The 15,429-nt window shown below is 45.0% G+C and overlaps 1 protein-coding gene across 1 annotated transcript in view; it reads left to right on the top strand.

The window, feature by feature from the left end:
• The window catches only part of LOC119437728 (piwi-like protein Siwi), a 39,275-nt gene extending 24,748 nt beyond the window's left edge, over window positions 1-14,527 (top strand). Inside the window, exons 12-19 of the mRNA XM_037704701.2 lie at window positions 495-682; window positions 1,623-1,771; window positions 1,876-2,000; window positions 5,418-5,592; window positions 6,195-6,348; window positions 11,286-11,414; window positions 11,959-12,106; window positions 13,898-14,527. Coding sequence (XP_037560629.1) covers window positions 495-682; window positions 1,623-1,771; window positions 1,876-2,000; window positions 5,418-5,592; window positions 6,195-6,348; window positions 11,286-11,414; window positions 11,959-12,106; window positions 13,898-14,014 — 1,185 coding nt within the window. The 3' untranslated portion in view covers window positions 14,015-14,527. The remainder of the gene's footprint in view (window positions 1-494; window positions 683-1,622; window positions 1,772-1,875; window positions 2,001-5,417; window positions 5,593-6,194; window positions 6,349-11,285; window positions 11,415-11,958; window positions 12,107-13,897) is intronic.
• The last annotated feature ends 902 nt before the right edge of the window (window positions 14,528-15,429 follow it).

The raw sequence follows: 15,429 nt of genomic DNA, 5'->3' as shown, positions 1-15,429 counted from the left end.
TACGTGATTGCTCAACCTCTTGACTTGGTTACGCCTTCGTGAGAAAATAACGATGTGCGTCGTAGTGAGAAGCATGCCTGTCTGGATGAAGAATCATTAATGGCATACTTGCTGCTGCTACTACACTTCAGAGGCTTCAGATGTTTTACAAAAGTGCACTGCAGGAGTTTTAACTTATCAATTGCACAAGATGAAAATTGTCATTTTCATGCAGAGAATATGAAGGTAATATAATCATGAACAAAGTAAAGGTCTGTGGACACCAGAAGAATGTTTGTCTGTTTGATAATGTGACATTAAGTAGTCCAGACCTTTTCCTTTTCTTTAGGTCTTATGAAATCGGAATCAGTGCACTTCTTCTTTAACAGGAGTTAACTATAGGCCAGTGACTATTTAACCCACTTCTATGGCTTTTTCCTTCCTCCATTTATGTAGAAAAAGTCAACAGCAGCAACTTTTTATTCTGAAAAATATTTTCCCCCCTCATATTTCAGTCCAATGTAAACCCTATGACTGCCGACTTCTCAAGGGAGATGCGTGACAAGAATATGTTCAAAGCAATCCAGATTCGTTCGTGGGTGGTTGTGTGCACACGTTGCGACATGCAGAATGCTCAGGACTTTGTGCGCGAGCTGATGTGTGTTGGGCCACCGATGGGAGTGACCATGCAGCAGCCTCAGTTGTACGTATTGAGATTTCTTATTATTTGCATTAAACTGAATTGAATGGCTTTTATTTCATCCTGTTTGGAATGGCTCCTTGGGCTCAAAGCTGTGCAACAGTTTTGACAAGAACCCAGGGGCCATGTTTTCACTTGATAACAGTATTGTACATATTCACAGTTTGTTAATAAGTCTGCATTTTGGGACCACTGGGAAGTGTTGCCACTCTTTGTGGTTTGCGTGTTTTACGTTGCATGTGTGACAAAATTATGGAAAAGAAATAGTGTGCTTTTTTGGTTTTAGCTCTCAAGCAACTAGCAGTGTCAGATATGGTGCATGACATGTTGAAACACAAAATTTGGTGGGTTTTTCGACTCCCAAGGTGATGATCAAAAATTCCTTTCTTTCTTCTCATCACTTTTACTTACGGGAGCCGCGTGCTAAAGTGCTTGTATACTAAGCTTTCGGTGCACATTTAGGAACTCCAGGTGTTCAAAATTAATCGAGAAACTCCAACAGTATCGGCACAACAGCACAAAAAAGCCCCCATCACGCGATTGTCAGTTCGCCTGAAACTGTGTTCGCTCACAACCCTGTGTTGGCAAAAGAAATTGTTATTGAATAAATATTGGTTTTTGACAGGCTGAATGCCTGCATACAAGGATACTATGATGCGAAAATGTAGAAAAAGCAGATCAGTATAGCAGCAGTCTAGGCCACCTTGAGCTTTGACAGATGATCTCCAGCATGGGACAGGTGGTGCTCAAAAGTTGCAATAGTTGGCATGAAGCACGGTTTGTGTCCTGTGTTCGCAACTCTGGTGCTGATGTGACCTTTGGGTGTACTCTTGTGGGTGAATGGTTATTTGGGTTGCACTAGTGCTCAGTGGTCTTTCAACTGCCAAATGTATAGCTGCTGTTGTGGATCAATATTTTTTACATTTTGTTTGTTTGCTTACAGAGTTGCTCTGGAGGATGACCGTGTAGGCAGCTACATAAATGGCCTCAAGAACATTCCCAGGGACACTGAGCTGCTGATGGCAGTGTTCCCCAACAATCGCAAAGACCGTTACGACTGTCTCAAGAAGGTGGCTTGTGTCGACATGGGACGTGAGTGGTCTGACTTTGACACAGCTCGTTCTTTTCCTTGCATGATGTCTCTTGTTGTGTTGCTCTCTAAGCTTCACCACTGGGCTTCTCTTTTACTGTTGCAGTGCACACACAGGTGATGCTTGGCAGGACCATCAGCAACAAGAAAAATCTGAAGTCAGTGGCAACTAAGGTAGCTATTCAGATGAACTGCAAGCTTGGTGGAGAAGCTTGGGCTGTGGAGATCCCGGTAAGCACTTCCTTCCCTCTCGAGCTGCTGCTGTATTCTTCAGACTCTCTCTGCTTCAGTAAGGAAGTGTTTGCGCTTTACATAGGTGTATGTTAACGTGCCCAGCTTTAGGAGGCAGTAAAGCCGTTTGTGTAGTGCTTCCGGGAAGGTTATTTCATGGCCTTAGTAAGAACGAAGGTCTCAGCAGCAGTGCTTGTGTAGGCGATCATTTGTTTAGTTCAGTGCTATATCATCAAAACATACACAAAATCAAAATGAATTTATTTTTACCAGAAAAAATTCCTAATAGTGGAACACCTGTTGATACCTTCCACGCTGCTGCGTTTTCCCGGCTGCTACGTCGCATTTTCACGGTCCTGAACTAAATCCTAGATTGACTACCATGTATTAAATTCCCCTTGATACGTCGTCAATCTGCAATTTTCCTGCATCTTACATTGCGTTTGAATGTAGCGGTCACGTAAATTTAGCGGTGCAGCCAGCTTGCACGTTGCAACAAGCTACCGGCACATTGCCGATACGGCGCGGCTGCCGCATCACATGCCCGTATCCTGAAAGCATTCTGTGGCGTGCGCAAAGTGTGAGCCTGCGCAGGCGTCATCTTTTAAACGATCTGTGATGTTGACAAAGTATCCTTACAAACTACTATCCTTACTTCATACAGCTGCCTATAATTTTTTTGCAAGCGTTGCTTCGCCTTTCGGGCGAAAGTGGGACTTTTTTCGCGGTCCCTTGAAAGACGTATCAACAGGGTTCTATAATCCCTGTGTTTTCTTCTTCCCAAATTGTCAACGATCACCGTCTGGAACGCGTACAAGTGCATGCATGTCATCTCACGAATGTTTTTGCATGCTGCTGAAAGCCTCGGCACATTGAGTGCAGGGAGCGTTTTGGCCGTCGTCATTGCTGCAGCGGTCTGCGTTGTCTTTCTTGCTGGTCAGAGCATTGGCTAGGCTTTGATGTGGTTTGGTCCACTCGACGTGGGGTCCAATGAGAGATTGCACAGCCGCATGACGTGGCTGGTTGCTTGGCGACTATGGATCCTGCCCAGATCCCGCTGTGCTGGTTGCTCATGCATTTGTATGATCCGCAGTGGTGTGGCAACACATTCATAATAGCTTATTATTTTAGTATTAAGAGCGATGTATTTCTGCCAAGGAACATTACAAATTCGTATCACACCAAAATACGTACCAGCTGTGATCGAATCACCGGGGATTTGCTGTATTTGCACATCTGTGTGGTGTGGCTTTACCAAGTGCGTGCCTAGTTGTTACCACCCCCCCCCCTCCAAAAAAAAGTGCCAAGACAAGCAATCGATGAAACACGTGCTATAACCTTTCATGTGCCTGGTACTGAGCCTGCTAGGTTGCCACTGTGGTTTCTATGCCTAAGGTCATTGTTAAAGGGACACTAAAGTAAAACAATAAATCAACTTAGACTGATAATGTATTCTTCGATGACTCTGCCGCCATTAATTACACTGCAATAGGTCAAATATTCAAAGAGAAAATGAAGCTCAAAGGTAATTCTCTTGAATTTCACACACAAACCCCTACGTCAGCACTTCAATGTGACGTCACGACTTCTGAAGTAGTTTTTTGTATTTGGGCCACGTTGGCTCAGTAAAAGTTCACAAAATTTGCGATATTCAGTCTTTGGGTCTTTTATAGCACAATGTAGTAAATCTTCACTGCTAAAGAATTAACTGAGACCTAGAAGATGCTGTTAGAATCCATGACGTCACGGTGAGCTGGTGCGGGAACTTAAGGTGGCGTCGCCACTCGCCGTATCCTTCTGGCTTACAAAGCGGCTTCTCGCGGTAAGAGTGGTGTTTTCGGTACTGTGGTAGGGTAATCTACTGATGCACAAGAAATCATTTTTCCCTTTAGTGTCCCTTTAAGCAGCAGTGTCGTGTAGGCACCCAGTGCCAGCATTTCTGTGACATGCTGCCAGAGGCACAAATCAGATTGGGACGAATCTGATCAGATGACAAGAAACTGTTAGACAAACTAGCGAGATGGAATATGAATAGCAATGCTGGTGGTGACATAGGGTGATATTGTGTGCCCCAAGATGTGCTCTGGAACATTCTCTTGTGTAGCACTCGTGGAAAAGGGCGAGCATGGGGAAGCCTGGAGTTAGCGAAAACCTTTTAGCAGTCAGCTGCTGCGTTTGCAGCTGCTGAATAGTATAAAAATATCCACCCTCTAATTTGGTTGAGCTCGAGGTCACTAGATGGTGCGATCAACTTTTCAGTTAGTGGCTCTGTCACCCTATAGTGCCGAAAAGATAGCATTGAGATGTATACTGCGAAATCTCAATATATTAGGCATATGACTGCCAAGAATCATTCCATGCATTGAAAACATGCAAATTGGCATTAAAATTGAATGAAACAACAAAAATTGCCTTAATTTGCAAGCATTACATACACAAATGCATTTACGCTGACGACAGGCAAAAAACGAAAAACTGCACATATGAATTGAGATGCATGTTTGTAGTCTCCACCCGGTGCGTGCAGTCATTTGAGCTGCTAGTGCGCCCAGCCATGTGTGCACCCAGCCATATATACTCTGCACCTTGCTCTGTCACTTTGTTACCAACGAGATTGTGTGCGTAGCATGTTCCATCTGTGCTAGGAATAAATGCAGTGCTGGAGTAGCAGTGATCACATTGTGGAGGTTGTAAAGGAGTACTGAAATATTTTTTACTCTTTGCACTGGGAACTTTTGTTTGTGTTCAATGGTAAACGGCTTACTACAACGCTCTTATGCCACATTACTGACTATAACAACTAACTGGCTACTGGGTTTCTGTGGCAAAAAAAATTTTGATAACCAGGACAAAAAAGTCCTCAGCAGCTTTGCCACACTCGTCCTTGTGCCGTGCACGCCACACAGCACGCCTTTGTGGCCCCTCTCCCGTCTCCTTTCCACCACTTCCACCTCTTCAATGTCTGCCGGAGATGCCACGAAGGTGTGCATGTGGATTGGGTCGCATAAAGGCAAGTGTGGCAAAACGGTTCGCCACATGCTGCCAACCAATTTTGCAGTTATCGAAGTTTCAGATTCCATACGGTGTCTTGCTCAATTTTTCTGCTATCAGTTGCGTGCACAGTGGTGAAAAATCTGGAAAATGGTGTCATTCAAGTTGTCCCCTGTATTGTAGCTATGACTGGTGCAAACTTGGAATAATAGCCATTCAGAAAGACCTGCTGCAGCCGATTACGGTATTTGTGGTGCACATTGTTTCATGGCCTTGTGTAAGTTGCAAATGGCTGGAGATGTTTCGAATCTTCTTTATTCTAAAAACATTAATACGAAGCTAGTAGCAAGGAGATTTCACTCTGGAAACTGGCTAACACTGTCACGTCTCAACTCCCTCCTGTATTGTGTTCATGCTCTCATGCAGCTCCAAGGTGCGATGTGCATCGGGTACGACACATACCACGATTGCCGTCAGAAGGGCCTCTCGGCTGGTGGCTTCGTAGCCAGCCTGAACAAGACCCTGACACGTTGGTATTCTCGTGTCAGCTTCCACCAGGCACACCAGGAGCTGGGGAGTGCCCTCAAGACTCATCTGGCATGTGAGTGCTCTCTCAGTCAAAGCCGTGCTGCAGCTGTGATGATTGCAGCAACTCCATACAGAAGACTAGAAGACTGCACTTGGTTGATTGTCTCAATATTAATGAGGCCTGCACTTAGTACTGGTATTGCAGGTACTTGTTTCATTTTGCTTCCACGAGGGCCTGCTTGTGAGCTGCTCAGCAACTGCTTGCAGCTCGAAACACCATCATTTGTAGTGGTTTAGGGCATCTTATGAAAAGATCTCATAATAAAAGTGTGATCTGTGCAACAATTAATATTTTGTGTGGCAGGAACAGGAACTCTGTGAATCAAGTTGTATGAAATATGATGTGAGCCATGTGGCACATGAATGCCTGCAAGAACAAGGCATTTCCATCTTGTAACAACATCTGTTTCTTTTTTTCCTCTAATTTTGTTTGCCTTCTTGCATTGAGCCGTTGGTGTTGCTGGTTTTGATAAGGCACCATACGTGCATGCTAGCGCTTGACATTACCGCACGTCCAATTCATTGTTGACTTGGCATGGATGAGCTGTTCAACTTGTCGTGCATTGCGGTTGCGGTTGCTTCACCTGCAACGTTTGCTTTCTCTCGTCTCTGCAGTATCATTGAAGCAGTACCAGGAGGAGAACAACACGGTCCCCAAGCGCATCCTGTTCTTCCGCGATGGTGTTTCGGACGGGCAGCTGCTGCAGGTTCAGGAGTGGGAAGTGGGCCAGATTCAGAGCCTGCTGACTGAAATGTTCCCAGGGCGAGAGTAAGTTCTCGGGCGCTTGAACTTTCTTTGCGTTCCTCCTTGCGTGTTGTGCTTTTCCCGGCTTGCGCAAAAGTAAACGTTGGGCGCAGCTGTCGCCATGATGGAAAAGTTTGCCATGCACCTGATGGTACACCTGCTCTTTCAATGCTTGAAAGCATGGGTGTGTGCCAATTCTCTGAACACAGTGTTAAGGATGCATAATGCACCAGCCCTTGTATGGCCTTTTAGCGTAGTGCGGTCAGTCAGGCATCATAGTATTGCCCATCGCGAACCATCCATTGCCCGCAGGATCTGTGAAAGTCTTGGGTCCCTCTTGGGCACATTTCGTGCCAACAGATCACCCACAGCTCTATGCAGTGATATTACAATAGGAGTTTAATGTGCTGCACAGTGAGGCCACATAAACAGCCATCGCTGTAGTGGTTTGGCTCAATCGCAATACTAAGTTGTGATCTGTTTGGCTGGCACAAAATTAGGCCCACATTCGCAGGTCTTGCAGGAACAAGTGCAAGGAATTGCGCCTGCTCCTGCATGGCGAGCAATATGCAGTCAAACCTCGTTAATACGTAGTCGGCTGGGAACAACATTTACGTACACACTAAACGATGTACGAATTAACCGCCAATGCCAGTTTAGCAGCTACTTACCGGCTGGAAAAGAACTATGTCACAATGCTCTCAAACACGCACTCAGACAGGCTTTATTTGCGGGTAGGCAGCAAAAAATCAGTGATCTTCACATGCCGCCGTGGTGGCCTTGCCATGACAACGGCATCTTCAAGCTCGATAAGGTCGCGAGCCAGTTTGTCCATGAGGCCCCGCTTACTAAATTACCAAGTACGGAGTAACACATGCACAGATAAACATAAACGCGTCTCGCTCGATGACAGTGGAAATTCGCTCTCAAAACGCTGAAGTGAGGAGGCGCGGCAGCAGCAGCGAGCGTGTGCCGTTTCTTGCTTCAATGCGAACTACGAAGCGCCCGACACTAGTTTCAATTTTTCCACATCGCAGGTCTTTTTCCTGATACGGCGGCCGTCGGTGAAGTAAACTTCCTTTCTTGCCTCCCCCCATCATGCCTCGCTTCCGCCCCTCTCTCTATCTCTCGCGAGATTGAGTCGTCTGACCCTCACAAGCTTTCACTCGCACACACAGTGTACGGCACGCGGCAACGATGTTGCCATGTTTGGACTTCATACGGAACCTAAAAGCGACGTCCACAGTGACGGCAGAAATGTGCTTTGCAATAAAGTGTGCTTCTGCGTGGTTACTACTTGAATTGGATTCAACGGCAAAAGCAATTCGCACCCCCTACTGGCAGCTTCTCTGCGTTACCGGGAGCTAATCTCGAAGGCCATGCTTTTGTATGCAGCAATAGCTGTATGAGCCCGAAATACGTAACGGTGGCCACTATCGCTGGTGACTGTCGGCCGGGCATCGCTACTCAAGAATCTAATGTCTGCGCACATGAGGTTTTGCTGATTTTGTGCTCGTGCCTGTAGAACAAGAAAGGAAAATAGTATGCACTAACCGTTTGGTGGGCAATGACCGACTAAAGCGGTCAGCCAATACTTGGGGTTCAATGGGGCCTGGGTGGTAGAATCTTCGCGACTATGTTTAAACCGCAATTACACATTAAGCAGGTACATAATCATGAGGATTGACTGTATTCAATTTTTCTAATATTTTACCCTATAGATTTGTGTGAGCGCCACACATATTTTTACCATTTTGACGAGGTGTGGCCCTTATTGCACGGGACTGAACCTTTTGGTCATAATGGTGCCACCGCAGCCGGTGACTTGTGCACACCTAGGCTCTTGCCATCTAGTAGCAACACGCGGAAGTATGCAGCGCGAAAATTCGCTGATGCGCGGCGTGCGACATAGGGGCACGAAACTCGTTGGTTTCCCTGTGGGAATTTTTTTCCCCCAAATTTTGGGCTGCCAAGGTTGGCATGCTGCCTTTACACGAGTCTATACAGTATATGTTGAATATTGGATCATATTTGGCTACTTTGTTTTGAAATTGTATAAGTACAGTCGATCTCGGATACATAGAAGTCGAAGGGCATTGTGAAATACAGTAGAAACCTTGTTGATACGATTTTGGAAAAAAAATGCGAGAAATAAAATCTAACCAGGCAAATGCACGATCCGAAGTAACTAAAATATTTGGTACACTAAACTCTAGTTGACATTAATGTAATACGAAGCATTGTGCAAATTTTTGCGGCACAAGACGCTGACGCACATCGAGCTGGTGGGGCTCTGGTGGCCCAAGACTCGTTTTGTTGTTTTTCTGTTGTATAGCGTTGCAAGACGCCAATGGGAAACAAATGAAATTGAGCTGGTGAGTGACGCCGGATGCCATTGCAGCGAAACGTGAAGCTTACAACGTATCGCGCCGCCTGCAGCAGGGAAAGGCGGCGCGTTTGGTTCCAACAGCACTACGCCTCACATGCTGTAAAACAGATTGGCAAGATGCTTATCACAATATAGTAGGCAGCAATATCTGTGAATATTGTGTGCGATTACCTGGGAAGAGACTAGCTGGTACTGGAATAAGAAACTGAATGCGTGCTGGTGCTTTCATGCTTGACGGGCAGGCGAGCATTGCGGTAAAGCTGCTGCGGTGGGTGCCTAGTTGTCTCGATCGTGCGCACCTCGCATGTTTTCTTGTTTACACAGGATCTAGTGGCCGGAGAACGTATCTTACGGTTGCAGTTTGGTGACGCATTGAACGTTCGTGTGAAAAGGTTGTGCTTTCAGGGAAGGTATGAACCGGTAAATAGACGTAACTGAATTGGATAATTTCTTGTGTTCTCGATTGTAAATGTTGGTGCTGGGAAATCGTACGTAACAGGATAATCCGACGTTCTACTGTAGTTTTCTGCACCATATTTGCTATATTTTACCGTGTATTACTGGAAAGAAAAGCATATTTGTACGTATAGCCAGCGATAATAACTGCAGTATACAACACAGTTCAAATCTTTGTAAAACCATTTACAGTCTCTCTTTGTGGATGCACGACTTGTCCACATTGTGTTCGACCAGCAGACTGAGGCAGTGTCGCGGAAACGGATTACGTGTGAATTTGCCAGCGTGCACTGTTGGCTAACTACTAAAAGCGAAAGTACTACTAAAAGTTCAGTATATCCGGGATCAACTATACTTATAAACAACACTGTACACAAGCTGCATCAGGTGTGTACTTGTGTGGATGTTTGCTTTTCTCTGTATTTAAGCATTTCAATACTCAAGCATGCTTGAAAAAGTGGGTATATTACTTGTGGCTGCAATACAGTGCAGTGCAGTTATAACGATACCACATATAACGATATATCGACTTAAGAGTATCAACTTATGCATTAGGGCTGAGAGAAAAAAAAAACATAACGATATGTTATTCACCGCATATCGAATATAACGATTGAAATTTTGCTTCCGAACGGCGTTTTTCCTACAGAATAATCGTGAAAATTTTAATCAAGACGGGAAGAAAAGTTTGCCTACGCGAGTTTGTATCTGTCACCATTACCGCACAGCGAATCCCGCCCGTGTGCCGGCTGCTTCGCGTCTGCGTTGCTGGCGGTTCTGCAAGTGTCTATAGAAGAGGAGGGGGAAAAAAAGAGAGAGAGAACGCGATAAGCGAGCGGTGCCTGCGCTCCCTTTCTCTCTCTCTCTCTCTCAGCGAGCACGGAAATGCGCCGCGGAAGCAGCGGGAGGTGCGGGGTACGCCGACCAAGTGCAAAGCTGTGTCGCTTGAGACGAAGCTGCAAATTTTAAATTTTGCAGACTCGAAGTACGAGCTCGTGCAGTCGATGAGATCAACGATTAGGACAACCGGGAGTGCCACGATCATGTAGGCTAGAAGCAGTGGCCATGCCGATCAACGAAAAAGGGGTGCTTTATGCGCTAGGACGAAACCCCCATGGGTGAAACTATAACACGGTGGAAGGTGCTGACATAACCAAACTATGGGAGCACGTCGCTACTGATGATGAAACAGATGGTGCTTGGACGGCGGAGTTTCCGAGTGCAGATATGCTGCCTCGTTTTACGAAGACATCTTCAACGTGGCGATCGTTGTTGCGACAGACAGCAGCGTTGTGCGACCGGAGGCGACAAGAGCAACGGTAGTGACGACGAGATTGGCAATGGCCCCTCTTTGACACCGACCACGATGTTCAAGCAGAGTGCACTGTTGCCGATTGAGTCCACTCATTGATTTCATGCGCACTAAATTATAGCCACCAGTGTTAGTGCAGCAGCTGAACGCGATGCACTCAGCGAATGTGAACTTGAAAGTTCCACAAAAGCAAGTGCAGATTTCTATTTCAGCAGACCTAACGATTGAAACGCTATTTAGAGGTATAAATAAATGTTTTATTTTTCACAACGTCGATTTTTTATCGCAAGTGGCACATTTGGTTTCGGGACTACGAAAGTATATTCGGCTTTTTTTTTGTTAATGGCAGTCCAGAGATAGCGGTGATCGGTTATAACGATCGAATTTTTCCTTCTTGATATCGTTATAAGTGGACTGCACTGTATTTGATACTGATGGCAATTATTTGTTCTGTCATCATGGCTAAAGAGAACACATGGGTAGCACAATCAACGTCAGACTTTTCGGACTCCTTGGGGACTGTGAAGACGTCCGTAAAGTAGGGCTGTCCGAAAAAATAAATGCATGCCTTTTACTGTCCAGTACAGCCATGTCTGAGGCGTCCGAATTATCAGGCATCTTCAAAAAATTGTTCGTTGAGTCTACCCTAATTGTTTCTAAAAGTAAAGTCTTTTAGAAATCTTGTAAAAATACATGATGCACTTGCATGGTGAACTCGTTTCCAAAAGCCTTTCTTGAATCTCATGCAGGTTAAGTTTTCCTTGGAATGATGTTTGACTGATCTCTGTGCTGTTCTCACGCTAGGCCTCAGCTTGCCTTTGTCGTCGTGACCAAGAGGATTGCCACCCGTTTCTTCAGCATGAACAGGGGTCGTGGATACCAGAACCCTCCCCCAGGAACTGTCATTGACAACAACGTGACCAGGCCTGAATGGTAAGTCTTCTGCTCATCTTTGGTTATATAAACGGTGATCCTCTTATTTGTAAGATAACTGTAATACTGATTGAACCAAATGTTGCTGCACTGAGCAGCAAGGCAACTTTCATCCCAGTGCTGAAGCTTGCCACAGTGCTTGTTTTATTGCTACAGTCGCCAACTGATAATGTGGACACCGGTAATTAAAACATGCCTCATTGTGTGGACAGCCTCCCGGTCCGGCCAAAAGCATGTGTGCCACCAAGTTGAGCAGAAACAGCTGTATTTTCATTTGCTAAGTTCTAATTATGAGTCAGCTACTGTACCTGCTTTTTAAAAAGGAAGCAGTGGCCATAATAAATGTCTAAATTAAATCGGTCCGTCAACGTCTGTAGCTCTCGTAAGCAAGTATTACTCTTCACGCTGCTGGTTCACGTTAAGAAATATTTTTGTGTTAAGGCTGAAGTGTCTATTTGTTGTTCATTAACTGGATTAAGAAATAACTCGCTGCTTGCATTTAACAGAGCAGTAAGTATACAAAATCTTTGCTTGTACCTTGCAGGTATGACTTCTATCTAATCTCCCAGAGTGTACGTCAGGGAACGGTGGCACCCACACACTTCAACGTCATCCACGACACGACAATGCTGAAGCCCGAGCACATGCAGCGGCTTTCCTACAAGCTCACCCACTTGTACTTCAACTGGCCAGTAAGCACCTGTCCTTTGTTCATTGTTAGCTTGCAAGTTAAAGAGCTGATTCATGTGCTGTCTTGTGTTGAGCTATTCGGTACGACACGTCAGCAAAGTTCGGGAGCAGTCGCAAAGAAAACTTTGCGTTAATAATGTCAGACTTGCGTTGTAACATCTGCTGCGATAGCTCAGTGGCCATGATGTCCTGCTGCTCAAATACCTCAAGGTAGTGGGTTTGATTCCATCTCAACTGCGTAGAAAATCCCATTTTTGTGGTCGGGTTTGTGGGGATTGAGGGAGGTGCCGGCGCCATTGCGTGGGCTTCCCTTGCCTATGCTTGCCCGCTCCCAACCGGTTCTAGCGGTGGCGCTCCGCACGCGGTGGTTTGCGGTCAGGGTGGAGCGCTGACGTCACTATGCGGCCGCGTCGGCTGCTAGTTACTGAGTGTGGCTATTATCTCCGGGACGCTTCTTTACAATTGCTAGTAGGTATAGCGGGGGCGTGGCACTGCGGGTCACATGAAGAGAGTAGCTGCTGCACTGTAATTTAGTGTGTGTTCTATGGTCAAATAAACCGCTTACTGTAATGTTCCACAATTAAATCTTGCCACTGGGTGTCTGCTACAAGAAGGAAAGGAACGCGAAATCCAGGAAATGTAAAAAAAAAAACACATCAGCCGCTTTCCTCACCTGCCTTTGTGCAATGCCCCCACATGGCGTGCCTTCGTTTCTCACCTCTTGTCTTCCATTCCTCTCAATATTTGCGAGATGGTAGGAGAGAGACAGGAGAAAGGTGCATGAAGCCAGCGATCTGATGCGACGGTGTGCCGTGTGGGGTGTATGGCACAAAGGTAGGTGGGACAAAGCGGGTAGCATCTTTACTGCACCATTTGGTACAAGAACGAGTCTTTGCAAATGTGCCTGGTGTCCAGAGAGCATCAACCTCGTTGATCACAGCCTGCGTGTGATCTAGGCCAGAAAATGAAGCCAGTAGAAGCAGCAGCAGAGGATAAAAAGTGCGCAAAGATTTCTCTAACTATTCTGCAAGGTCATTTTAAACCTGGAAATGCGCGCACAATGATGTTCAAGGGTTGTTTTCTCAAAATTAGTTTTTTGCTTGGTGTGGTTGTTTGCACTAGCAATATCTTGGTATCTGCTTATTTGATCTCCATCATTTTTTTATATTATTTCTGAGGGCAAGAAAAGCCAGTTTTTTCAAACATATTGTGTCAGGAATACAAATTTCACAAACGCAAGTCTAAATCAACACTAATTTCAATGCTGTGCTAAAGCTTTTCTGCAAAGAAATTTAGAAAAAGGGCTCTGTCATGATCACAATGAATTTCAGTGCCAGAACATTTTGCAAATTCTCTAGACCTTGTCTTGGGGACCCATAGGAAATATTTTGATACTATACTCCTGTAAGTAGAGAACCAGCATGCACAGCTCCGCAATACTTCACACTTTTTCAAATGTTCGTGCTAGGAACCTACCTGAAAATTTCAATTGTATATCTCAAGTCCTACCTAAGAAGATACTCCTGCTAAGATAGACGAGACATTGCATGCGGAAGCCTCAACTCAATGATATTTCAACTGATTTCAAACAAACACTGTCTTTAACAATTATTAATAGTGTAGTGACAAATATACCACAATTTCGTTCCTTTCTCACTTAAGGCTTGCAGTAAAAGTGGCCATTTTGCTATCACAGATGCATGATTTGATAATATTACTTCTATTTCACTTTCGTGTCCTGTGCACTACATTTGAAAAAGAGTTTCATCATGCACCTTCTTTCTTTCCCACAGGGCACAATCCGCGTCCCTGCCCCATGCCAGTATGCCCACAAACTGGCTTTTCTGGCTGGTCAGAGTCTTCACGCCGAGCCGCACAAGAATCTTGCGACCACACTATTCTACTTGTAAATGCCATGCGCATCCCCAAGAAGGTCTCAACCACTGCCAAGTCATGACAGCGGTCGCCATCTACGGCAAAAGTTGTGCATTATCTTAAATTCCCACCTCACATTCATTTCATTAGGCAAAGTTAAATGCAAAGCTCGATTTTCACGTAACCTAGACTACCTAGTTTTCGGTATTGCTTAACCACAGGTTGGGATCAAGTTGTTGGATGAAAACTTGCAATTCTTTTTATTTAAATGGGCATTTGGATACCAATCAGCTTGATATCTTGCACTTTGTGGTTCTATGGCAGAACACACACACATTACCTCCCATTTTGTTGTTGGGGACAATACTCCTGCCACTTATTCTTATTTTGATAGTTCAGTGCCAGTCACGTTTATTTTGCCCATTGTCGATACAATCCATCTTGTAGTTTCTTTTGCCAAAGGAAGGCATAATTTTGGCAGAAGTGAAGTGCCTTGCATGTTATCATTTCACTGTTAAAAGTTCATAACATTTAATAAATAGTTCTTTGCTATATGGCTCGCTTTGTTACTCCCAGTGAATGTTGCTTGTACTAGTTGCCTGTATTACATGGCGACGAAAGTGCACCCACTACGCTGTGTATGGCATAGAATAGTACATAGCATCAGGATATTTGCTAATGGCATCTGGAAGTTAAGGACTGCCGATTCTTTACTTGATCACCGATTAGTTCCCAGATACAGTCGAACCCACTTACAATACTGGTTTTAAAAATATATTGAACACAATCAAACCTCGATCTAATTAAATTCACGATGTAATGAACTACTTACATTTCCCAATGTTAGTTCCATTAGAAACCATGTATTTCTTAACGTAATTTATTGAAGTGATTTCGTGACATGGTTTCGATTAAAGAAGTTTTTTGGCTATTTCAAGCATGTACTTGGAGGTCGTATGACTGGCAAATGTAGCGAAAAAAAAACTAAAAATGTCGGCCAAGGAAAAGGTTATTTGCAAGCATCCTTCCACATGAAAAGCTTGTACAGCAAAAATGTTGTCAAAGCACATGCGCCTGTTGGCCTACTTCCCCTAATGCACACTTCCTCTGTGCCCCTGCTGTCGTTGCTCATGGCTGTCCTTATGCAGGCCATGCTCTGTATCTGAGAGCTAATTGGTGCCTTGATGCGCATTTGTTGGTGCCTTGATGCACATTTTGTTCCCGCACGTCTAGTGTTTGCAGTCGCGTAATCTCCAGTTTCAGAGGTGGGGCACAGTGCGAAGCTTTCACTCGTGGCAAGTGTTCATGGCCATCAAGTGACATCTTTTCCTGAGCGCGCGACACTGATAAATCTACGAACCTTACTTTGTGTAGTGTGGGGTCTCACTCGTGCTCTTGGGACAAAGGAACAACAAAATAGTGCGAACAGTCAAAAGGACATTTATTGTAC

The sequence above is a fragment of the Dermacentor silvarum genome, chromosome 1 (assembly GCF_013339745.2).
Source record: "Dermacentor silvarum isolate Dsil-2018 chromosome 1, BIME_Dsil_1.4, whole genome shotgun sequence".
Classification (NCBI taxonomy): Eukaryota; Metazoa; Arthropoda; class Arachnida; order Ixodida; family Ixodidae; genus Dermacentor; species Dermacentor silvarum.
The sequence above is the reverse complement of the archived record's forward strand: the minus strand, read 5'-3'. Positions and strand labels throughout refer to the sequence as shown.